This window comes from Schistocerca cancellata, chromosome 4 (genome assembly GCF_023864275.1).
Source record: "Schistocerca cancellata isolate TAMUIC-IGC-003103 chromosome 4, iqSchCanc2.1, whole genome shotgun sequence".
Taxonomy (NCBI): Eukaryota; Metazoa; Arthropoda; class Insecta; order Orthoptera; family Acrididae; genus Schistocerca; species Schistocerca cancellata.
In genome coordinates this window covers 228014754-228040500 of record NC_064629.1, presented here as the reverse complement: position 1 = coordinate 228040500, position 25747 = coordinate 228014754, and the positions used below count along the sequence as shown (strand labels likewise).

The 25747-nt window shown below is 40.7% G+C and overlaps 1 protein-coding gene across 1 annotated transcript in view; it reads right to left on the bottom strand.

Annotated features, from left to right (window-relative positions):
* The window catches only part of LOC126183859 (constitutive coactivator of PPAR-gamma-like protein 1), a gene marked incomplete in the record, with an annotated part of 245865 nt that overhangs the window by 134379 nt on the left and 85739 nt on the right, over nucleotides 1-25747 (bottom strand). The window contains 2 exon segments of the mRNA XM_049926151.1: nucleotides 11701-11857; nucleotides 19482-19600. Coding sequence (XP_049782108.1) covers nucleotides 11701-11857; nucleotides 19482-19600 — 276 coding nt within the window.

Sequence of the window (25747 nt, the reverse complement as noted above, 5' to 3'; positions counted from 1 at the left end):
GAAACCCCTTTTGTTGATGGTAGATGCATCTGATTTCGGGATTGGAGCTGTGCTTGCGCACAAAGATGGCTCGCATGATCGCCCTATTGCCTTTGCTTCCAAATTGCTCTCGTCAGCGCAAAGAAATTATTCACAGATCGAGAAAGAAGCTTTGGCTCTCGTATTTGGTGTTACAAAGTTTCACGATTTCTTGTATGGTCGTCACTTTACCATCATCACAGACCACAAACCTTTGACATCGCTTTTTCATCCGACCAAGCCTGTACCTCCACGTACAGCGCAGGAATTCATTCGCATGTCAATTTTCCTCTCGCAGTACCGCTACGATATCTTGTATCGGTCCACTGCTAAGCACGGAAACGCCAATGCGTTGTCCCGTTTGCCTGTTGCTGAGGATAGAGCATTCGATTCTTCCGAACTTGCTTGCATGTTCATTGATGCGGAAACCTATGACGTGGTCGAATCGTTTCCGATTGATTTTCGTCGTGTAGCTGCAGCCACAGTTGCTGACCCTGTCCTTGCTACCGTTTTGCGTTTTGTTGCTACGCAATGGCCCTTGTCAAAGTCACGGATCGAGGATCCGTTGGTTCGCAGATTTTTTGCTCACAAGGAGAGACTTTTTGTACGACGTGGTGTTTTGCTGTTGCGTTCTGATAATGATCAGTCCAGGGTCATGGTCCCACGTTCGTTACAGTCCTCTGTCTTACGGCTTCTCCACCAAGGACATTGGGGTATAGTGCGAACGAAACAACTTGCTCGTCAGCACTGTACTTGGTTTGGAATCGATGCTGCAATTACGCATATGTGCTCTTCTTGCATGGCGTGTGCCGAACAACAATCCGCACCACCACGGAAATTCTTTGCATGGCCGAAAGCCACTTCCCCTTGGCAATGCTTACACATCGATTTTGCTGGTCCCTTCTGGAATGCTCGATGGTTGGTTCTGGTCGATTCATTCAGTAATTTTCCTTTTGTTGTCAGGATGTCTTCCACGACGTCTTCTGCCACCATCCAAGCGTTGTCCGCTATCTTTTGCACTGAAGGTCTTCCACAGACTATTGTTTCCGACAATGGCCCACAATGCATGTCCGCAGAATTTCAGTCATTCTGCAAGGCCAGTGGTATTCAACATCTGACATCCGCGCCGTTTTCGCCACAGTCAAACGGTGCCGCTGAACGTTTGGTCCGGACTTTCAAGTCACAGATGTTGAAATTGAAAGAGTCGCATTCTCGGGAGGACGCGTTATTGCTCTTTTTGTCCTCGTATCGCTCTCAGCCCCGCGATGGTCGCTTGCCGGCTGAGTTGCTCCATGGTCGTCCTCATCGAACCTTGCTGTCTTTGCTACATCCGCTGCATCAGGTTCCTGTGCAGCGGCAGACACCTGCTTTTGCTCCCGGCGACGTTGTATACTATCGCAAGTATCGCGGTTCACAGCGTTGGCTCGCAGGGTGCATTCTTCGCTGCCTCGACCGCGTGATGTATCTGGTTTTGGGGGCCTCTGGCGAGGTGCGTCGGCATCTCAATCAGCTGCGCCTCTGTCGTCGCACGGGATCTGCCGCTCCCCGTCTGCTTTCAGCGACGGTGCCGTCCGGTCAGCGCCCTGGGGACCCATCTACTGGCTCAACTCATCCCCAGGTGTTACCGACAATGCCTTCCATTTTGCCCCATGGCGTCGCGCCGCCGCCGCAGCCGCCGCAGCCCGCAGTGGACGCGTCGCTGCAACCGCCGGGCGCCTCCCTGGGTCACGCGCCGCCGACCGCTTCCCGTGACCGGTTGTCCTCCGACGAGGAACTCTTGCCCGCTCCGGACCATCTGTCGTCTTCGCCAGTCGGGTGCTCCGACTCGATGGAGGTTGACCCTTCAGCCCTTCCTGACTATCTACGGGCGCATACACCTCATGTTGGCGTGCACCCTGGATTAGGTTTTCAGGCGTTTCCTAGCTCCCCTCGGACCGATTGGCCGGGTGCGGGTGGCACAGCCTCGCCTGTTGTTAGGCTCCCCATCTCGTCGCATACACGTCAACATGGGGTCCTCCCCACGGTGGGCGGAAGCCTTATAACACAACCGTCCGCCGATTTGCGGGGGAGGAATGTGGTGTCACCGCGAGACACCACACTTGCTAGGTGGTAGCTTTTAAATCGGCCGTGGTCCGCTAGTATACGACGGACCCACGTGTCGCCACTGGCAGTAATTGCAGACCGAGCGCCACCACACAGCAGGTCTAGAGAGACGTCCTAGCACTCACCCCAGTTGTACGGCCGACTTTGCAAGGAACGGTTCACTGACAACTACGCTCTCATTTGCCGAGACGATAGTTAGCATAGCCTTCAGATACATTTGCTACGACCTAGCAAGGCGCCGTATTCAATTGATATTGAGATTCTATTAATGTATCATCAAGAGCGATGTTCTACAAATGTGGATTAAAGTTAAGTATTCCAGAAGCTACGTACTTTTCTTTATAGCATTCATTACGTATCCTGTTCCAGACCTCATGCAAGCCTGCGTGAGTTTAAGCGCGTGCCTTTCAGCTTCCTCTCATTGTGTCTAGGCTGTCTTGTCTAAACACAACAGTGTTTACGCATAAAAGTTGAGCTATTACCACACAGGAACCTTGTTGTGCTAGATTTGCTATCTGGTTGTGATTTTGTGATCTTTTTGAACTAACCTGGTATGTTTGTGAAATGGTTTGAAGACTCAGTGCCTCAAAAGTTAACAAAAAACTAACTGCTATGGATAACACCCCATCAATCAGTTATATAACATAAAGCACCCACATAAAAAAAAAAAGTTTGCTTGCTGGATAAATGTAAAACAAGGTTTGACATTAACTTGAGAAGAGCAAAATTATTAGAACTTGTGTCACAACACAAGCCAAAGAAACCAGTTAATCTTGTTGGTGAAATGGCAAAAGGTAAAACCATGAAGTGCTCAGACTGCCCACCTACCATCGCCATTGCAATCAATAGAATCCATTTGGTCTTGGGTCAAACAACATAGTACTACAGAGAACAAAAAACTCACATTGACTGAAGTGAAATGCAGTCTAAAGGAGGCAATTGAAAAAAATGGCACCAGAAGATTGTAAAAAGTAGTGAATTAATGTATATTACAATAGTGCGTTGAAGATTTGATTATATCTGTCAATATGAACTGTGAAACTGATAGTTATACTCCCTCTGAATTAAGCGGAATTTTACCTCTATACGACTAGTGTATAGCATACTTTAATAAACCTCTTACTTCCATTAAATCTAGTGTTTGTGAATTCATTTCTATCAGTTTCTCTTTCCTGTTGTGAGAAAAAGTAATACTGTTTCAGCCAGCTGCCATCATCATCTTATGGAAAGTTAAATCTGCATTTTAAACACACCAAGGTGCTATCGGAATGAGTGCAACAGTTTCCAAAATATGCAGTTGCAAGAAGAAAACTTTTTCAGGTGTAAAAACTTCTCCTATTCCAATTACCAACCTAACATTGGTACTAATTAAAATTAAGAAATTATTTTTGACATGCTTAGAGATGCTAATGAGAGTGATACCATAAATGAGTTCAGAATTTTTTTTTTTTTTTTTTTGTAGGAGATAGATAATTTAACCTTCATACTTGTTAAATATTGACAGAACTGTATAAAAATGCAGTTTATGGAGCTTGTACACAGGAAACGCAGAGTGAGGCATCTGGCGATCATTGCTGAGAATTCAATAGTCTTTTTAAGATATGATGTGGTAAGTCTTAGCTGTTTACAAATGGGAGAATTCTATGTTTAAAAAGCAATTAACATAACTCTGACCCAAATTAAAATAAGGGACACATTTCTGACATGCTGCAGTACACTATGGGGATCTATATTGTAGGTGAATTTTGAATTTTTCACTAGACTTTTGTCAGAGATAGACACTTTAAAGAGATTTTCTACTGACATAGTGAGTGATGCACTCTAATGGCTGCCTGCATACTGTACCTGACATGACAATGCTGCAACTCAAGACCTCAAATGTCAGGAATCAACTAGTTTAAATCAGATTATAAATGACCTGTGGCTTGCAGCTTTTCATCGCGGGATGGACTGCTTACATGCAGTGTTTGCACCACCTATTCACATTATTTTATCTTTGATGCATGCTCTTGGTCTCCCAAGAGTATGTGACCAATTACACTGGCAGCTCTTCTTTTAATTCAACATGTTCAAAATAAATCTGCACTTTGTTCCTCAATATATTTACTACATTAAAAACTTTAATAAAGAAATGGTCCTTCTGACTCTCAAATTCATTAGCTACAGTAATTATATAATAGCTACTGATTTAACATTTTAAACAGAAACAAACATTGGAAGCTGAACCACATAAAACATACATCCTGATAATCAGAAAGAAATATGAACTTCAATCTTTATGAGTAAAATTCTTAATCACTGTGGTATTTCACTTAGCCCAATGAAGTCACAATTTTTTTAATCAGAGCACCTAAGGTCTTGTAGCAGCAGTGGCAGCTGATGTGTAAGAGCACAAGAGCATGCAAAAGCCCTAACTTTCGACCCCTCGCGGTTTTTTTGTTATTTTTCTTTGAATGATGTTAAACATAACAGAGATTCTGCAGTCTGAGAGATACGGCACACAAATCTACCATGCTACTGCTCCTCTAGACTCCTTGAAACTTGGCATCAGAGTCATGAGCACACCTTCATCTGTGCACATCTTAAGGATCCTTTGCACATGCGCAATTCACATGACGTAATTGCCTTACGGTCCAAATACAAACAGATATGATAAACAATGTGTATCATTCACGATATGGAGAGCTAGCCCTTGCCACTCAACTAGAAGTTTACATCAGTGCCAGCAGGTGGTAGCACACTGCAGCTGACTTTAAATTCCCCTTCGCTTGGCATAAATCCTGCTAGATGATAGCACACTCCTCAGATACACTAATTCACTCACTATATAGTAAAATTAGATCGGACATCTGTATATGTTAAAGTTTTACCAACAGTAAACCTATTTTGTGGGTTTCTGAATGAGTTATAGAATATTAAGTTATGAATTTTACAATACAATAATCCATTTCAGGCAATGAGAATCATAAGGGTCTAAAGTAAATCACCATCAATTGTGAGATTGTAGCATTTATTCACATTTCTGAAATCTGTTGATCTTATGATGAGTCAGGTGTATCTGTGCTGTAGGTCCACATTGTTCATATGAAGATTCACGAAAAGCTGTATCACTGGTTTCACTGATATTCACTTAAATGTGACACCACCAGTGTGTGCTTTAGGCCCTTATGCATCTCAGTGTCTCATTTGTATTCTAGTCAAATGACCATGTTGGTAGATATTACTACTCGAGTTTAACCATTTCTACAAATAGCAGTTTGTGTTTGGAGGGGTTGTTTACTGTGCGGGAATCTGCTTTCATGTGCAGTGTAAACATGAATTACGTTGAATCTATTTTAACACTGCGGTGCTAACAGAAAAGTAAAGCTCTGAGGATGTGTCTTGAGTCGTGTTTGGGTAGCACTTGTCCGCAAAAGACAAAGGTCCCAAGTTTAAGTCTTGGTTCGGCAGACAGCTTTAATTTACAAGGCAGTTTCATACCAGTGCACACAATAAGTGTGACTACAAGCAAACATTTAACCAGGGAAGTATATAGTTGGCACAGGTTGTCGTGTGGGCACAGCATTAGACTAAGTGATTTTCAGCTCAGAAGTAAATTCGTGAACTTACAGATCTATTAGGGATCTTTTAGGTTTGTCCGAAAAAATGGAAAAGGATGAAAACTCACACTCACACAAAAATGCAAAATGGAGAGTTGCGAAAGTTTACACATTATTTTGTTACTGTCCTAAACTGTACTTTATTACGTGCAAAGCAACAAAATTTCACAAAAACAATTCTTTCTTTTGTCAGAAAGTTATGAATCTTATTATTATTATTATTATTATTATTATTATTGGCAGAGACTTTGGTTGTATAAACTTGTTGATATACATAACTGTTATACAGCAGATATTATTAACTTCACACTTGCAAATCTATCTAAATCTAAAAATTTGTGAACACCCAGAATGTATACTCAGGAGCCGTCACTGTGTAGTATCGTAAGATATTTGGCAACTACTCACTTTCCAAGACACGAGTACACACATATCACATTTGTACTCCACAAGTTACTCTATGGTGTTTGATGGAAAGTGTGTGGCGTACCAATACCTAGGGATAGGAATATTTTTCACAAATGATAGTATGACAAATAATGTGAATTCAGCAGTATTTGTGAACAAAACATGAAATAGTGGATTGGCTATCACCTGGGGTATTGACAGTATTATTATTATTTTAAGCATTTATTTTTGCAGTACTGGGAATGACACCACCTGAATGTAATCTTCCATTTATAGAATCCTCATACAGAGACTATAAATTTGATGGTCCAGACTGCAATTATGAAAGCCTTGTCTTTCACTTAATTTTGTCAAGTCTGGTAATGACATGCATATGTGAAAAAATAATAACAAAGTCCACATTAAGCTGTAGGTCCCACTGTCTTTAAACGTATCTCCTTGCTTCCTTCACACCACAAGGCTTTCACAAAACATATGTCTTAAGATAACCAAATGAAAGTTTTACACAGAGTCAACACAGCAATAAATTCTCAGAAGTTTTGTTGCCTCAATTTGCAGAATGATCACAATGTTTCAGCAGACAATCCAAAAGGGTTTGCCCTTCGATCAGCTTGGTACCCCGTGTTGGAAGCAATATGATAGGGATGATCATTTGCTGCATTTCATGGGCCAGTGATGGACTGCGTGAGTAACTTGCCGCCCGTGTTTGATGGAAAGAGTGTGGTGTACCAATATCTGGGACAGGAATATTTCTCACAAATGCTGGCATGACAAATAACTTGAATTCAGCAGTATTTGCAAACATAACATTAAATCCTCAGTTTTTACAAGATATCACAAATTGTGGCATTTACCCTGCCACATGTAAAAATTTTATAAATCTGGAAGCAGCAGTTTACTGATATTGGTAAACAACAGTTATTTAATGTTGAACCTGCATCTTCATTTTTGTTCTCTAGGCTCAGGTATGAATACAACCATAAAACCATCATTTTCTGTTTAAAACTTGAAGTCTGAGTGCAGTGTCGGCTTTTAAGAGCTTTACCTGCCAAAGCCCAATTTCCTTGTCTTTTTGAACAACACATCAGAGGAAAAATGTCGTGTTTTGAGGAATTCTTTAGTGCTCTTTTCCTTTTGGTGTTTTAAACAAGTAATCAATATGGTGCCTCATTGTTTTGCTTCTTTCAGTTACTTGGGCTACACTACAAATCAGATTGTCACCACAGACTTCATTTCACGAAATGGTACAAATAATATTGAGTACATATTGATGTAGACATTCTCAGTGTGTTCTACCACCAGAAACAAGTTTGCTTGCTGTCACGTGCCCTGTTTTGTGACTGGTTGATGGAAACAAACCAAGCAGGTAGCATATTAATTTGGATGTGTTGGAAGTTGAAGTGCCATAACAGACAGTTTTCATATTTATAATGTATGGAAGGTTCTGGTTGAGAATTATGAATTATTTGGGAATAAAGGAGACAATTCACCGAAAGGCAGAAGCACTGCATCATTCTAAATAATTCGTAATTCTCAACCAGAACCTTCTGGTACATTATTATACTGCCTAGTGGCTCCCATCCGTCCAAACCTAGGTGTTGTTCATCTTTCTTACTGTCACTTATCTAGCTGCCTCCTCTTGTCCATCCATTTGTTTCTCTTATGTTTCTTCCCTCCCGTCTTTATGACGCACTCCGTAATGGCTGCGACAAATGTGGTCACATGCCATGCGACTCCTGGTAACAGTGTAACACACTTCTACCAACACTAAATCCTTCCCTCCTTCACATACCGCTCCCGATCTTCCTAACCTTGTTTTCTTTTTCTCTCTTATGCTGGACGACAGATCACATGCAATCTAATTTATTTTGCACGCCTGACAATATATCATGTGCGCTCAGATATACTTCAGTCACAATACTACCCCTTCCCCTCAAAACTCTCCTTACACTCATCATTGTTACTCAACTCCCCCTGTAACCTTTACCAACCATTTTCAACACCTACTTCCTTCCATCTCCCCTCCCCTCCCACCCAATGCAATGGACCCCTGCTTTATTTATCTGCATCAGTTCAGAAAAGTTTCCCTATCCCTAACCAAAACTTTGTCCCACATCCTGTTTCTAAAATGCTGCCTAGGCCATGAGATCCTCCACCTCCCATGGCCCAACCATAAATATCCCTATTTATGGATTCAACCCCTTCTTCCACAATGAGCTTTGTCTTTTCAGATTCCACTAGTCCCTCTCCCTCACAAACCTGGTTCTACAAAAACCTCTCTCCATGGCACAGGCATCCCTGAACCACCTCCATTCCCTCCACAAAATACAGTTACTATGCAATCCCCACTACCTACACCTCATCACCCAAATTGAAATACTGACACCTATAAGAACATTCCAATCACAACCTCCACAAGTTATCCACCCTGCTGAAATCTTACTCCTGCCTTGGGGCACCACTATCCTACCCCAATCCTACTTACAGTGCTCCTCCATGTCAACTCTTCATAACACCCAGACCTTGCCTAGCTGACCTTTTCAACACACCACAACCTCCAGAACCCCTACCAACACACCACGAAATCCAAAACCAAAACACCAATCAAAGCTAATCCAATTTTAACATTGAACCCTGCCTGTCCAAACTCATACTACAATCCAGCTGCGACTCTCCCACACTCTTGCCTAACCATCCCCTGGTTGCTTCCAGGAATTCCTAACTTTCAACCTAGCCTCACCATCCTTCCAATGTCTCCTCCCTAATCACCTAAAAATGGATCCTAATCTGATCCTCATCCCAGCAGACAAAGGGTCCACCAACTTTGTGATGAGCAGAAGTGACTACCTGGCAGAGGGCCTCTGCCAGTTGTCCCACACCTCCACCAACAAGCTCTGCCAAAGTGACCCCAACCCAGAAGTCAAAAATGACCATCAATCCTAGCTGAAATCCTTAGGCCTTTCCCAGAACCTCTTCCCTGAATCAATTTCCCTATTCACCCCCCACAACAGCCCACAAACCCCTCTTCTAATGCTCCCCAAAATCCACAAACTTAACAATCCTGGGTGCCCAATTGTGGCTGGTTACAGTGTCACCACTGAAAGAATCTCAGCCCTTGCTCATCAACATCTGCAACCAACTGTCCAAACCCTAGCCTACCACATTAAAGATACCAAACACCTCCAACAGTGGCTCTCCACTATTCCCACACCCTTACCTCCCGGGTCCTTACTCATCACTGTTGATGCAACCCCCTTACGCACCAACATCCCTCATGCCCATGGTCTTGCCATGATTCAACACTACCTCTCCCAATGCCCTGCAGATTACACGCACACTTAACCAACTACATCCTAACCCATAACTACTTCAGCTTTGAAGGGAAGGCATACAAACAAACTCATGGCACAACCATGGACACTTGCATGACATCCTCCTATCCAAAACTCTTCATAGGGCTCCTGGAGGAAACACACCCAGCCAGGACACCTTATCCTCATTCCTCCACAATCTTAACAACTTCTCTCCCATCCACTTCACCTGGCCCTCCTCCATCCATCGTGCCACCTTCCTAGCTGTCGATCTCCTCCTCTCACACTGTTCCATCCACCCTTCGGCCCACATCAAACCCACCAACAGTACCTGCACTTTGACAGCTGCCACCCTTCTACACCAAAAATCCCTCCCATATGGCCTGGCCACCTGTGGCAGATGCATCTGCGGTGATGAGAATTCCCTCGCCTAGTATGCTGAAGGCCTTTAGGCAATATCCTCCAGACTTAATACACAAACAGATCTCCCATGCCACACACACACACACACACACACACACACACACACACACACACACACACACACACACCTGTTCTAGTACCCCTGCCCAATACATGTCCGCTAGTTGTGTGCTGCTATCTCACACCCTAGTCAGCGAAATCATGTGCCCAGCTGTCTGCCACCTGCCCACTCTACCTGCACCCCTAACTAGCCCACTGCCACTCCCACTCCCACCCCACCTTCTGCCTCTCTCCACCTGTCACCCAAACCCACCCTACCACCCCACCTCACCCCAGTACCTCACCTTGGGCCAGGAAAGAGCTGGCTGTCAACTGATCACAATCGACAGAGCCTGGCGCGTGCATCTGATTGAGTGTGTGCATGTTTTTCCTACCAGCTTGAAAAAGGAAGTTGATTCCGAAAGCTAGCAACAAAGCTCTGTGCCTTTTGTTTGTGAATCTATCGATGACACAGCACTTATGCCTTTCGGTGAGCTGTTTCCTTTATTCCTAAATAATTCATAGTTTTCATATTTACATTTATGTCTTACAAAAATATGCTGTTTAACTGCTGTGCAGAACTGAAGATCTCTCCAAAATGCTTTGTTTTTGTTGTTATTTGTTGTGCAAATGTTTTGGGAAATATGGAATTGACAGATAAAACTGTTACCTCTACTCCACGTTAAAACAGTTTTAATAAGGGTTGATTATTAGGGGAAAAGGAATTTTTAATGATGAAACTAGGCAAACTACTGAAAAACATAAAGAGAAGTACTTCAGGCAGGGGTGAAACAAACAGTGAAACACATTGGGTACACCTTCCAACTAGACTACCAAAACATTAAAGTCAATCTTCACAGCAGTAGGTTTTTGTTTCAGCAATAGGATGATAATGATGAACTCTTATCAATGATGACATGCCTTCCACAGGGGGCAGATGTCTCAGGTTCGAGTTCCGGTCCAGCACACAGTTTTAACCAGCCAGATATCCAGCTGGTTAACATATTATTTTCTGAACAATAGGATTGGAAAGTTTCACTCAGGGCTCAATGCACATCTGGTGACAAGTGGCTGCAGCACTATCCGTTTCATCTTGCATCTAGTACACAATGCAGAGACACTGGTAACTCATAGTTGTGTATCAAAAACCCATCATAGCTTTTCTATTGCGAAAGATACTTCAGAAAGTAGCATAATGTGCCAATAATTTTGCAGATGTTGTGTGCATATTGAAAAATCAATCATAGGCTGTACTACATTATAGTTTTGTGAAGTTCTGCAGTAGCTCCACTTCTCACGTTTGAAACTTATCCATGCAAACTACCAAAACTCCAAATAATGTTGGCACTCTGGGCTGTGATGCTGAAGCTGGTGGTCAGGCGTGTGAGGTGTGCTTGCTTGTGTGTGCATGTGTGCTGTCGCACGTCTCTCTTTACTGATGAAGGCTGTGGCCAAAAGTGACATGTGAGTGTCTTTTAATCGTGCCTGTCTGCAACTTGACTTGTCCTCTTTACGGTAAGTAGCAATCTCTCTTTTCCTACATTGTTAATGGTTGTTAGACATTCCCTATGAATACAATGTGAGCAAATTCTCATACCTTCTTTTCTCATTAACAGGAAATAAGGCTGTTGGTTACCAACAGAATAAGTTAATTTCAGCAAACAAAAAAATTATACACAATACCAAAATTGCAACAAAATAAAGCAGCTCAGAATCCTGGAAGTCACAAATGGGGTAATAGCAGCTGTCAATGAATTTGTCACAAAATGGAAACAATGTATAGATATAATAGAACATACCAGATTTAGTGCCTGTCTCTTCTTCAGAGCCATCAATGACAGCTGAACCATTCGGTTTCATTTTATCATCAGGCACTATGCCAGGTGGTTCAATTACAATCTGTGGTGTCCCTGCAGAACTTGCTGTAGCTTCATTGTATGCCTGCAAACTGTCACGCTGGAAAAAGAGTTGAAATTCTCCACTCACTAATCCAAATTCAAGCACAGAAGACAATGCTTAACTAAATAATACAAGAACAAACAGAACTACTGTTGAATATTTATAACAAATGTACTGATTGTTCACTGTCTGGCAGGCATTTTCTTTGAAGTGTAACTTAATAATCACAAAGATATAGTACTGACTGAAACAAACAACTGCTTTTGATGGTAGTATTTCCACCAGGTAGTTTATAAAATGATGGCAAAGTCTGATATTTAAATGATATAAAATGGTTTGCTTTAATCCTAGTCAGTTACCCATCTGAAAATGTCCTTCACTTCCAATCATCCCAAAAATTTCTGCAGTCTAATCTTGACAACACATTACCCTAAACACAAGGTGGTGCAATTAAGGACTGAACTTACAAAACTATTGATTAATACTAGTAGATATTAACCAAACTAAAAGCTTACTGAAGGCACATTCACAAGAATATATTTTATACAGTTATCAGCACTAACTTTTCTCAGTCTGCTACTGTTGCTGACTCTATGCACAGTAATCTTCCATTCTCTATTTGAAAATGGAAATCGTGTGTCCAAAATCTGTGGTATGAGGTCATTCTGACTATTATCGTCTATCTGTCCCCAAACATCATAACATTTGTGTTCATAAGGCACTATTCAGACAATTTTAAAACCACAACACAGGTGTTCACAGGAAATTGCATTCTCATACTGAAATTAATACTATTTGTTATGTTTGTATCTAACAGTAGCTCATATTTATACAGCAGTTGGTGATTTGAGCAAAAAAATGGAAACATGGAAGTAATCTTATAAAGTCCCAAATGAAACATGTACGTGACATTATAAATAACAATATTTTTCAAATAACTCTTATGGAACAGGGTTTGGGGGAAGTAATTTGCTGAGTCCTTGTTTATGGAACATTTCTGGCATTCACCTCAAGTCACTAAGAGAAACATCGGTATCATTAAATCAGGAAGATTGGCTCAGTACTTGGAGCACACTTATCTCAAACACAAATTTGGTATTTCAACTAATATTGCAACGGTTTGGAAAATGGGATGATCATTTTGTGTGTGTGTGTGTGTGTGTGTGTGTGTGTGTGTGTGTGTGTGTAATGTCCCTACATTTCCACATTAGATAATTGGTGCTATTTACAAGGTAACAAGATGATGCCTTTCACACACTAATAATGTAACATGAAGCCACCTGTAGCACAGGGCTTCACAGCCAACTTGCTCTGTAAGCAGACAGACAGTGCAGGCATAAGGGCAGTGAGTACTCAACTCCCTCATTCATCACAGCACAGGATAGGATAGGATAGGATAGGATAGGGAGTATGGAGCCGTATGCAGACTTGCATGTTTTTCAGGCTAATACATTTTTCAAACAGAAACATGTAAGTCTCTCTGTAAATAAGATTTAATTGCTACAAAAGAAACAAACAAACAAAACATACAACTGCTGTATAATTTTATTATTAAGTGGGTACATATTTCTCATTTTATTTCCTCAGAAAATACAATATTTTTAATAAACTCTCAATCACCTTGCTCTTTTTACCTTTTACGAGAGTTCCTATATTTGGTGCAGGCATTCAGGTGTATTACAGACATAGTACTCAGTTCATGTTAGTTTGATAATGATTTTCTCAAATGTGTTTTATATTTCTTTACTGTTGTAAACAGTTGGCCACATATGTACATGGAATGTTATTATTGCACCTGCACCCATCCTATGCAAACAAGAAAATGAATCCCATGGGAAATGCTTGTAGAGATCCAAGACATTTTTTCTTGTTACTAAGTTTGTTTTTATATTTCCCATTGTAATGCAGATCAATTACTTAACACTGCATATCAGCACAAATGTCATTAATATTCACTGAATGTGGCAAGGAGAAAAAAAAACCACCCTCTGTCATTGTCACATTCTTAAAATGAAAATGGAATTTTTCCTTAAAATTATATACAGTAGGTGCATAGCGTTCTAAATCTCTGTTAATACCAGAGTCCTTCCACATAGATAATTTTGTAAGATGTACTGTATTTCCTTTGTTCAAATGATTCTCCAAAAGTAATAATTTTATGCTAAATGCATGTGTACGGTCAATGAAATGTGTTATCAAGAGATTCTTACCCCGAAGCTAACAAATGGCTGGTTGTACTGGCAAGGAATACAAGTATCAGTTTTCCATGATGGCTTTGTCACTTCAAGAATACACAAAAACATTACTCATTTCCATAAACCTATTTATTTCAATCAAAAGACAACTAAGCCACATCACTGTAATAAGGCAAACTTCTGTACTGATTGTTGATATCTTCAAAAAAGTTCTTAAACTGGGGGTGTTTAAGTCAATGCTTCTGTACATGATTAGCTGTACAGACACCATTACTTATTACTCTTTGCAATGTGACATAATTTGCACATCAGTTCTCCTGGTGATTCATGCAGTGAGCGTCTCTGATTTCATTGGTTACTGGAAATTTTTTTTCATTTTCTCATTCCATTGCACTAGGAATCCTGATGTATTTCCCCAACATGGCTGGCACTCTTTCAGTAGACACAGAAACCATAATAAATTTCATGATAAACCTACAATTTCTATGCTTTCTTCAACACTGCTAAGAACGACACATCCACACATTGAGGTCTTCACTGTTAGTGAGTCCAGGTGCTCTCTTCTGACGTCAAGTTCACTGTTTACAAATCTGATAAAAATGGCTAGCTAGCCCATGCCTGTTGATTTCTACACTTCCTCTGACCACTAGAGGCTATGCAGCAAACTTTTACAAGTATCTCCTAGCTGATTCTGAATGTTGTCTACCATATCCAATATGCGACCATGATTGTCATGTTTGACAACAGCATATTATGAAACTGTTCTGCCTCAAGTGGCCACAAATATCAATCTATAGGTACCAAGTATTCTTTTATTAAATCATCATTCGTGGAAGGATGCAAGGAATTCCCAAAAAGTAGCACAAATTTGTAGTTCACGCTAGAGTCATTTGATTTTCCTTAGTCTTCTTCCTTCTCTTCAAAGAAATTCCTGTAAAGTTTTAAACTTCTTATACACATTTCCCATGCTTTCAGCACTTCTCTTATTTGTGCCAGAAGAGTGCTGCTTTGCTGTTACTGCCTACTGCCTACTCCTACTCCTCCTCCTCCTCCTCCTCCTCCTCCTCCTCCAAACTCCTCTCGATAACTTCCTGCTGTGGAGCCCACTGCAACTCAATAAGCTCTTCAGTGGTCATTTCTTGGCTGAGATATTCCACAAGCTCATTGACATCATTCTTATCCACTTCGAGTCCCATGCTCTTGGCCGAAGACACAATCTCATTGATTATAGACTTCACAGGCACTCACTCACTCAAATGCCTCAGAGTCACAACTGACAATGCAGTCGGCCAAAGCTTCTTCCAACCTGAAGTGAGTGTTCTCTTAGTAGCCCCCTTCTATGTCTTTTTGATCATCTCAATGCAGGCAACGATGTTAAAGTGATATTTTCCAAACTCTGAGAGTGAGATTGGTAGCTTAAGTCAACTGTAAGCAATGCTCAAAGACTGATTTAGTGCACAGCTTCATGAAGTTAGAAATAATCTGCTGGTCCACAGGCTGGAGTAACGGGGTGTGTTCGGAGGCAGAAACTGGATCTCTATGAATTTAAATTCTTCAAAGAGGTGGACTTGTAGGCCTGGAGAATGGTTAGGAGTGTTGTCCATAACAAGGAAGACATGGAGCGGCAGATTCATCTCGAGCAAATATTTTTTCACCGAAGGACCAAACACTTCACAAACCCAATCGCAAAGATCACATGTCACCCAAGCCTTGTTGTTGGACCTCCACATCACATTTAAACTGCTCTTCTAGACTTTATACTTCTTGAAGGCTCATGGAGTTTCTGAACGATAAATGCAAAGCAGTTTAATTTTCAAATCGCCGCTCACGTTGGCACAGAATAGCAGTGTAAGATGGTCTTTCATTGGCTTGTGATTGGGTAATGCATTTTTCTCTGCTGTTATAAAGGTATGCTTCAGCATCTTTTTCAAGAACATACCCATCTCATCACAATTCAACACCTTTTGTGGCAGAGAACCACAGAATCTACGAGCATCTTGAAATTGTTGATTAAGTTCTCTGCTGCCTTTGTGTTGGAGCTGGTTGCTATGCCGTGCTCCACAATGCTGGGGATATCAGCTCTTCTCTTAAACTTCTCTAACTGCTCACGGCTTCCCTTAAACACTTCTCTGGCCACTTATGATATGAGTATCATCTCAACGAGATTGGTGAAAGTCATTCTAACCTTCTCACAAATGATGTTCTCGTTAATAGTGTTGCCTTGCAATTGCTTTTCATTTAACCATACAAGGAGCAACCTTTCAACATCATCCAGAATATGACTCCTGTCACCCCCTTGGAAGCATCCCTCTCCTTAATCTTGTCTTTGTTCTTGAGAACAATGCAAATAGTCGATATAAACCAATTGTATCTGTGGATCAAATCAGTAACCCTCACACCTTGTCCACATTTTTCAACAATTTCACATTTCATTTCTAAGGTCATTTTATTTTTCTTATGGTCGTATTCTTGCGGCTTTATCTTCGGGTGACATTTCAATGAAAGTTATTAAAATTTGAGCGCATGCACATGCATGCACACGCACGCACGCACACAATTTAACACAAGTTTAGAAAAATATGAGATCACAAGCTGCACTAAGATGTTACCAGAAAGAGTGATAAGCCCAGACTACAGTACATACTAAAAACATTGTTCATATTGTAATGTAATTAACTGTCGGAGATAAAGTTTATCTCATACGAAAAGTACGATGTTCACCGTAAAGAGTTAAGGTAACTTCATTATGTTGCCAGAAAATTGTTTAATTTATTTAATTATGAATATTTTCTTTTATGATAAATAATGGATTCGTTTGAAATGTTAAATGTTGTATATTTATATGTATTTATTTATATGTATCTTTGGAGTTTATTAAGGTCAGTAGACCAAAGAATCTGCAATGCAGGAATGTCTGCAACTACCGGGCACATGTTGGCTTGCCCGCCACTTCTTTGTCGGGACTGGTTGTTACCTATCTCATTTCTTGATAACTGAATGATTGTGGAATCTTACGCGGTATATTGTGGTAGGACCACATTCGCGCCACGTGTTTGTAATTGAGAATAATATGAGTAGTTCCAGCACAATTTCTGCAAGACTTATTTATTAGTAGCTGCTGAAAGATTACAAACTGCAGATCTCGTTTGTCTAGGGGTTTTCGAAGTTTTGTCTGCAAAAATAATTACTCCAACAAGCATGGCCTGGGTTTTCTTCTTGTTTGAAATAAACACTACCGGATCCGAAATACTTTCAGTTAAAAATTATATTTATTCGTACTTTTTGTTTAGTAACTACAACATTTTCACTATGAACATTGATACGCTAAATGCATTATACTGTACTGGTCACATAAACATGTCCATCTCCCTCCAATCCCGACAAAGAAGTGGCGGGCAAGCCAACATGTGCCCGGAAACTGCAGACATTCCTGCATTGCAGATTCTTTGGTCTACTGACCTTAATAAACTCCAAAGATACATATAAATAAATACATATAAATATACAACATTTAACATTTCAAACGAATCCTTTATTTATCATAAAAGAAAATATTCATAATTAAATAAATTAAACACATTTTCTGGCAACATAATGAAGTTACCTTAACTCTTTACGGTGGGCATCGTACTTTTCGCATGAGATAAACTTTATCTCCGACACTTAATTACATTACAATATTCGAGTGCCAACTGTGAAATTTGTTCATATTGTTGAATGTTTCCCCTGCCCCATGTGAAGGACACCACTTGTTACATGAAACATCACTCGTTAAGAGTGTCATTTTATTTACAATTTGTTTTGCTCGTTATGCAAATTTTAGCTGTTTGCATAACTAAATGTCATTCTCGAAACCAAACTCACCCTGTTCCATTTTCAGTCAGATGTTTGCCAAATGTGTGAATCATTTGGCAGTGTGCTGAGATGACAATACTACTCTAGACTACAATACATTAATCAGATCTAATGCTCCACATGTAAAACATCAGTAAGTCACCATACAAGAGTGAAAAGACATCACAAAAAAAAAAAAAAAAAAAAAAAAAAAAAAAAAAAAAAAAAAAAAAAAAAAATCCTTCCCACACAAACCACGCACCTCCTCAACTGGCAGTAGTAAATTATCACATTACATTGCATAGTTAAACAGCTGTGTAATCAAACATTGCCATCGTGTTTACAGATAGAAGCAAAAAATTAACTGTACAAATATGACAAAATCATACAAAAAACCCCTGCAATAAATGCAATTTCCAAACCTTGTCTCTATTAATCAAAACTCACACATTTGAATATTATTCTTTATTAATAATAAAGTTACTGACAAAATACACTGAAGCACCGAAGAAACTAGTATAGGCATGCATATTCCAATATAGAGATGCAAACAGGCAGAATACGGAACTGCGGTTGGGAATGCCTATATAAAACAAGTGTCTGGCCCAGTTGAGAGATCAGTTACTGTTGCTACAATGGCAGGTTATCAAGATTTAAGTGAGTTTGAATATGGTGTTATAGTCGGCGCATGAGGGATGGGACACAGCATCTCCGAGGCAGCAATGAAGTGGGGATTTTCCCGTAAGATCATTTCACGAGTGTACCATGAATATCAGAAACCCAGAAGAACATCAAATCTCCAACATTGCTTAGAGTGGAAAAAGATCCTGCAAGAACAGGACAAATGGCAGCTGAACAAAATCGTTCAATGTGACAGAAGTGCAACCCTTCTGCAATTTACTGCAGATTTCAATGCTGGGCCATCAGCAAGTGTCAGCGTGCGAAACATTCAATGAAACATTATTGATATGGGCTTTCGCAGCCATCATTTAAAATTGTGTCGAACGGATGGACTAGTACGGGTATGGAGACAACCTCATGAATCCATGGACCCTACATGTCAGCAGGGGACTGTTCAAGATGGTGGAGGCTCGGTAATGGTGTGGGGCACGTGCAGTTGGAGTTATATGGGATCCCTGATAGGTCTACATAAGACTCTGACAAGTGACACATATGTAAGCAACCTGTCTGATCACCTGCATCTGTTCATGTCCATTGTGCATTCTGATAGACTTGGACCATTCCAGCAGGAGAATGTGACATCCCACACATCCAAAATTGCTACAGAGTGGCTCCAGGAACACTCTTCAGAGTTTGAACACTTCTGCTGGCCAGGAAACTCCCCAGACATGAACATTATTGAGCATATCTGGGATGCCTTGCAATGTGCTGTTCAGAAGAGATCTCCACCCCCTTGTGCTCCTACAGATTTATTGTACTCCTACAGATTTATGGACAGCCTTGCAGGATCCCTCATGTCAATTCCCTCCAGAAATATTTCAGACATTAGTCGAGTCCAATGCCACGTCGTTTTGCGGCACTTCTGCATGCTCGCAGGGACCCTACATGGTATTAGGTAGGTGTACCAGTTTCTTTGGCTCTTCAATGTATGACAACAATATTCTCTTTATTGATGTACAGTATAAATTTACCTCACTTTCCACAGTCTCTGAGGCAAATTTGGAGTTGTCCACTTGATCTACATGTTTTCCTTTGTTTTGATGGGGGGAAATCTTTTGTGCAGGAAATTGTGAATAACCATGTCGGTGGTCTGGAAATACATACAAAATAATAATAAACAACGAAATGAAAACACTGAAAACAAATCACAAAAGAGTAACATATTAAGACTTTTCTCTGATTTAATTTTTAGTTTCTCAGATGGGCTATTACACATCAGTCTTTAAAAAAGGTTATATATTTATGTTGTTAACCTTTCACAATTTTTAAGGCACTGCCATGAATGGTAAAATACAAGAGGTTACAGATAACAGGGTAGCATCTTGTTTAGGAAAGGAGTGCAGAAAGAAAGCGAGTGCTACAAGAGGTTCGGATTGAAACAGTATTGAGTCTGAGCAAGTAATTATCCCACTATACTGAATCCATGCAAAAAGTGGACTGTTAAAAATTTTCAGCAGTCACAAGCAATTTCTCCATCAAATCATTAACAATAGTTAGGGGAAAATGTCAGCATTCCTTACTGTGTCAGAATATTCTAACACTAATAAGAAACACTACAGGGCTACTATAAATGACTCATTTGTTTTCAAAGTTCAATATTTTCCAAAGTATTACATGCACCAATATGATTGAAGCGCTTTACAAATGTTCTATGAATACCCCTCTGGTCACAGAAAAACACATCTATGTGATCACGAAGTTCATTCCATACCTTATGTAGTATAATGCTGTCAATGGTCATCACAGCAACTTTGATGCATTCTCTGGTCTGTTCCGATATTCTTGGCAGTGGGGATATGTAAACACAGTCCTTAATGTATCCCAAAGGAAAAAGGCACAAGGCATTTGGTCAGGCGTCTTGAGGGGCCATGGGAATAGAGCCACAGCATCATCATCTCTTTTACACCCAATATAATGACGTGACAGTTTGTCATTTAGGTAGCAATGAACATTGATGCTCCAATGCTGGGGCAAGATGAAATCCTCAACATTCAGTTGTGGAGACAACCACAACCTCAACATATTAAGGTAAGAGGCCACTATCTTCTCACAGAAGAAAAATGACCCATAAAAGTCTGTCCGTGACACTGTACAGCTCACATTGTGGCAGTTAATTTTTTCAGATATATGGAAGGTTGCTTCATCATTGAATATTAGCTTAGAGGCGTAATGTTCATCGTCAAGTCCTTCCTGCATTGTGATGCAAAATTGAAGATGCTGGTAATAATCTTCCAGTTTTAATTGGGGCACGGGCTGCAGACAGTATGGTTTGAAATGTACATGCCATTGTAAAATCTTCCACACTGTTTGCTCCAGTACTGAAAGTTTGTGGCTTGTGTGGACCCTTGAATTTTTGAACTGCATACGTAACTTCCCCTCGCCCTCTGCATGGTTGCATCTGGCACACTTGGTTGACTGGTTCTGTTCTGTTTACAGAGACAATACTAATTCACAATGCTCTGTTTACATGGTGGTTCCATTACATTATTCCTTCTGGATGCATGTTGCACTATTGTAAAAGATTAACATCTTGCATATTACAACAAACAAAAACTCTTTTCTTGCTCTCAAGGCATTGCACTCTTAATGCCAACTGGTAGGCACAATCCACACTCAAGTCAGTTTACAGTTCTATTCATGCACCTATCATATTTGCACATGTATTACTCTTGAAAATATAGAACTTTGAAAACAAACGAATAATTTATAGTAACCCTGCAATGAACTGTGTGTATGCAATTTGAGGATTTAAGATTCATCAAACCAAGCTGAGAAAATCTCTCTGAACCTCGTTTGACCAGTGGTACAGACATGTACCAGTCAAGAGCATCTCTGATGTTGATACTGTAGCACATTACAAAAAGTATTGCAGAATAGTGAAGCAAGTAATCCAGATATCAAAGCAATTAAATTTTGTGAAGATGACAGCCACATCTGGCAACAAAATTAAAACAATATGGATTTTAATACAGGAGGAGACTGGTCAAATTAGATATGAAGAGGTGCAGATATCTTTAAGAGTAGATTATACTTCAGAAACAATCCTCTTTAATGAATACTTTACATGAATCACTAAGAAGATGGGGCTGTCACACTCAATAAATTCTACACTGGAATATAAGGTACCAGCCTTCATAAAAGACTTTTGTTCACTTGACATAATCCATATCAAAGCAAGGGCTGTTAATATGATGTATGGAATACATAATACATTAAAGTTAACTGTTAGCTTTAGACACTGACTAGAAAAGCATATTATATTCAGAATACCACCAAGATTTTCCACCTCTCAGTAAAACATTTTGCTACATAACAGGCACACGAGCAAAAGACATACTTTTTACTACTCCTCAAATAAATGTTCAGATGGCCAATGTGATAACGTGGTAGTATGGAATGACAAACAGAACTACACATGGCTGCTCCACAAAATTAATAAGTCTTGTACATGAAATGAATATACTGACTGAAAAACAACACTTAAATGCCAAATAAACCAAATTACCTGCCCATTTACTTTGATTATGAATCATTGCCACCAAGTCGCTAAAAAGCATTGAAGAATACCAAAGTTACACAAGGCACTCTAGTCAAAATCCAGCCTAAAAAAAAAAAAAAAACTGTACAGCACAATTTCTATGGAACACATATATGGGTACATGATGGTTCTAGGAATTTTTAAAATCACGCAACTTTTTCTTTGGCAAACCCCTGTGTACAGATATGATATAAATACAAAGAAACACAATGTTTTTGATTCTGTGTTTGTGGTAAACCCACAGTTACCACTACCTTTGTGCTTGCCACCACATGCAATTGGCCATGCCGGCAAACCACAGATGTTACACAATGCAGTAAACTAAGGCTCACAAGCTGTGGATGTGGGGGTTGACACCAGAGGTTCCACCGTTGGCCTCCTCCGTGACTCTACAACACCAACTGCACCCCAACTCAAAAGTAGACATCAGAGATGCCTATGCTTGCCTATATCTAAGCTTACGTGAACCTCCTGGCCTGAGTCTACACCACACTGTCAACTGTTACTTATCGCACAGCCCTCAAGATCTGGATGCTGTTACACTACTGACCTTGCACTGTCTCCGGACAGTTTCACATTATTGCACATTGTGCCATCATGAGTTGCAGCCTACTAAATAAAAAAAAAAAAAAAAATAAAAAATAAAAAAAACCAGTGTTCATTTGTGTTGTGTACCACAACACAACTGGTGACAGCAGACACAACTTCGTTCAAACTGTCAAAACTTGTGTGCGAATTTTGGCACTCGACTGTTGCTTTAGGACAGTGAACTTTTCTGTGAACTACAGACTGTGTGCTGAATGGCCACCGCTGCTTCCTTCTTTCCAGTCACCGTGGTCTATCCATCTCTTGCTGCTATTCTGCAACAGCTGATGGCTCACCACAAGAACATCTAAAGTGTATAGAAGACCACCTGGCCAGAGTATTGCAAGCAGCTGACAGTCCATCCTTTGCTGTTCCCACCGTATAAGAAAAAAATCTGAAGAGTAGGACTCATACGAACAAATGGGATGCATATGAACAAAGGCTGTGACGGCGTTGAAGGTAAATGAAGATGATACTACTGATTCCCTTTTCTTCTCATGGATTCTACTGCAAACTTTTCAGTTGTTATGAAAGCTGGCCTCCCTAATGTAACTCCATACACAGATTTCTGCTCACCTTAAATTTTACCAGAGCTGCAAGCAACAAAGTCAACCCCACCAGGGTTAAGGCGGCTGAGCTCAAGGCACTAAGTCGCTGATGTCAGTTTTCTATGCCCGTCGTCAAAGAATCTTATGCAGAAGGCACGATTAGACACGTGACTGTCCACACAGTATGCAGTAAAGAGTTTCAGTTAAAAGCTTTAGAGTTTGATAACCCTTCATTACAAAAGATTTTGGATTTAGCACAGTCCTATTAAGTCACACGAGTAGTGGGACACCACTTAAGAATCCTGGACAGACATAGCTGCTATAAATAGTGAACCCACACACATGGAGGATTCAGCAGTGATATCAATGCAGTACACAAACAACTGCATGCGAGTGTCTCCGCACAGAAACAGTGGTTCTCACACTGCCACAGGTGGTGACAGTCTTACCTGTCCTACCCGGACTGTTTTCAGACACATGCTACAGGCAACTATCTGTTCTGGTGGTCAGATTGGACTAAGTGCCCAAGAAAGGGTCACCTCACATCTGTTTATCACGTAGCCATTCCCGTCTCACGATCACAAGATCAAATGGACACTAATGTTGTCGTATCATCTACTCAGGGAGGTTCCTCTGATAAACTGCTTATTTTTCTATGGGTGGCTGGTAAAACACTCAACTTTCAAGTCTTTACAGGTACAGCCACCAGTCTCACAAATTTTCAAATATATTACAATTAAGGGCACCCATATTAAATCCACTAGTTCAATGGCAATGCATTCCATGGTCATAACTTTCTCAGCCAAAAACAGCACCGGCACTGTAAACCTCTTCAGTCTAGAGACATTTAAATCTTTTGGGTTTTACATCAATGACACAGTAAATCTGGTCTCAGAGAATGTTCCTCATCTATAACTGGACACGCTCTCCTCCTAATTTCCCGAAGTTTTTAATTCTAGCCTGGGAAAAGAAAAAAATTTTGAAGCTCACATTTCACTGAAACCTTTGGCATGTCCTTGCTCTTTTCACTCACAGCAGGTTCCCCTGGCACTCCGGGACCAAGTCAAGAATGAATTAGACAGGCTGCAGGGAATGGTTGCGATAGAATCTATATCATTGAGTCAGTGGGCTACTCCTCTGGTTTTCATCGAGAAACCACCCGGCAAATGCAGACTTTGCAGAGACTTCAATGTCATGGTGAATGCTCAAGCTGACATGGGCATGTACCCCATTCCAAAGCTTGAGGAACTATACACAAAGCTAACTGGTGGACACTTCTCCAAAATTGACCTTGGTGAAACGCACTTGCAGCTTCTGTTATCAATGTGGCCCAAGAAGAGAGATTTATCACACAATTGCTAAAAGAAATTGAAACTCCCACCACATGATGCTACTCCCTCATTGGTCCAGCAGTTATCGTTAGTGTTAAGTAATACCGTATGTGGCCCGAATATACTCCTCTTCCAATGTGAGCCAGGTACGCTAAAAGGTAGCACACCGCCGTGTTAGATGAATGTTCACAGAAGATACTGGTGATTAATAACCAATTGGTTTATACAAATATAAGCAGTTGGCCTTTGGGGTCTCCAGTACTCCAGCAACTTTCCAGACGTCCCCGGAACGGCTGCTTCGCAATGTGCAGGGTTCCATTAACTATTTGGATGACACTCATCACAGGAAGTTCCACCGTGCAGCATTTAGCGAACCTGAAGTAACTCTTCTTCATTTTGTGTGAGGCAGGATTAAAGTACAGTCTCAGCAAATGTGAATTTTAGCTTTCAGTGGAGTATTTAGGGCACGTCCTTTCTCACAAAGGTATGTTACCACTGCAGAAACACATTTAAACGATTGCATCCGTGCCTTGGCTGACAAACCTCAAGTAGCTCCAGAACTTTCTGGGAAAAATTACATATTCCAGAAAATTCATTCCAGTGGCATCTTGGATGGCACATCCGTTATACCACATGTGTAAGAAGGATTGGTTACCATGTGGTCAGCCACATGTAAAATGGTGTTCTGGGAGCTCAAACAGTGTGTACTCTCAGCACCTTGTTTAGCAATGTTCCAACCCAGGAAGCAGACAGTGGTTGCAACAGACGCATCAGACCATGGGATGGGGGCCGACTTCTCTCACCCAAAGGCTGATGGTTCAGTTATATTTCAAAAACCTCACCCCCTGAACAAATTAACAATTCTCAAATTGAGAAAGAAGCACTGGCAATTATATTCGCTTTGAAGAAATTTCATGTCCTATTTTATGGCATCAAGTCCCGTCAGGTAACAGACCATAAGCCCACAGTCTCTTTGTCCAACCCAACAGCTCATTCCCAGATCATACCGCTCACTGGCTCCAATGCTGAGCATTGTTCCTCTAAAGATATACCTTTGAAATCCATTTCAGAAGCTCATCCTAGCACACAAAATGTGGATGCTCTTGGCCAGACTATAAGTTCGATCGAGAGGAAATTCTATCTGGATGACGATGTGAAACAAGCTGTGGACAATTTTCCCTTTACAGGAGCCCACATTTCTGTCACCACAGAGGCATACATAGTTCTCAAACAGG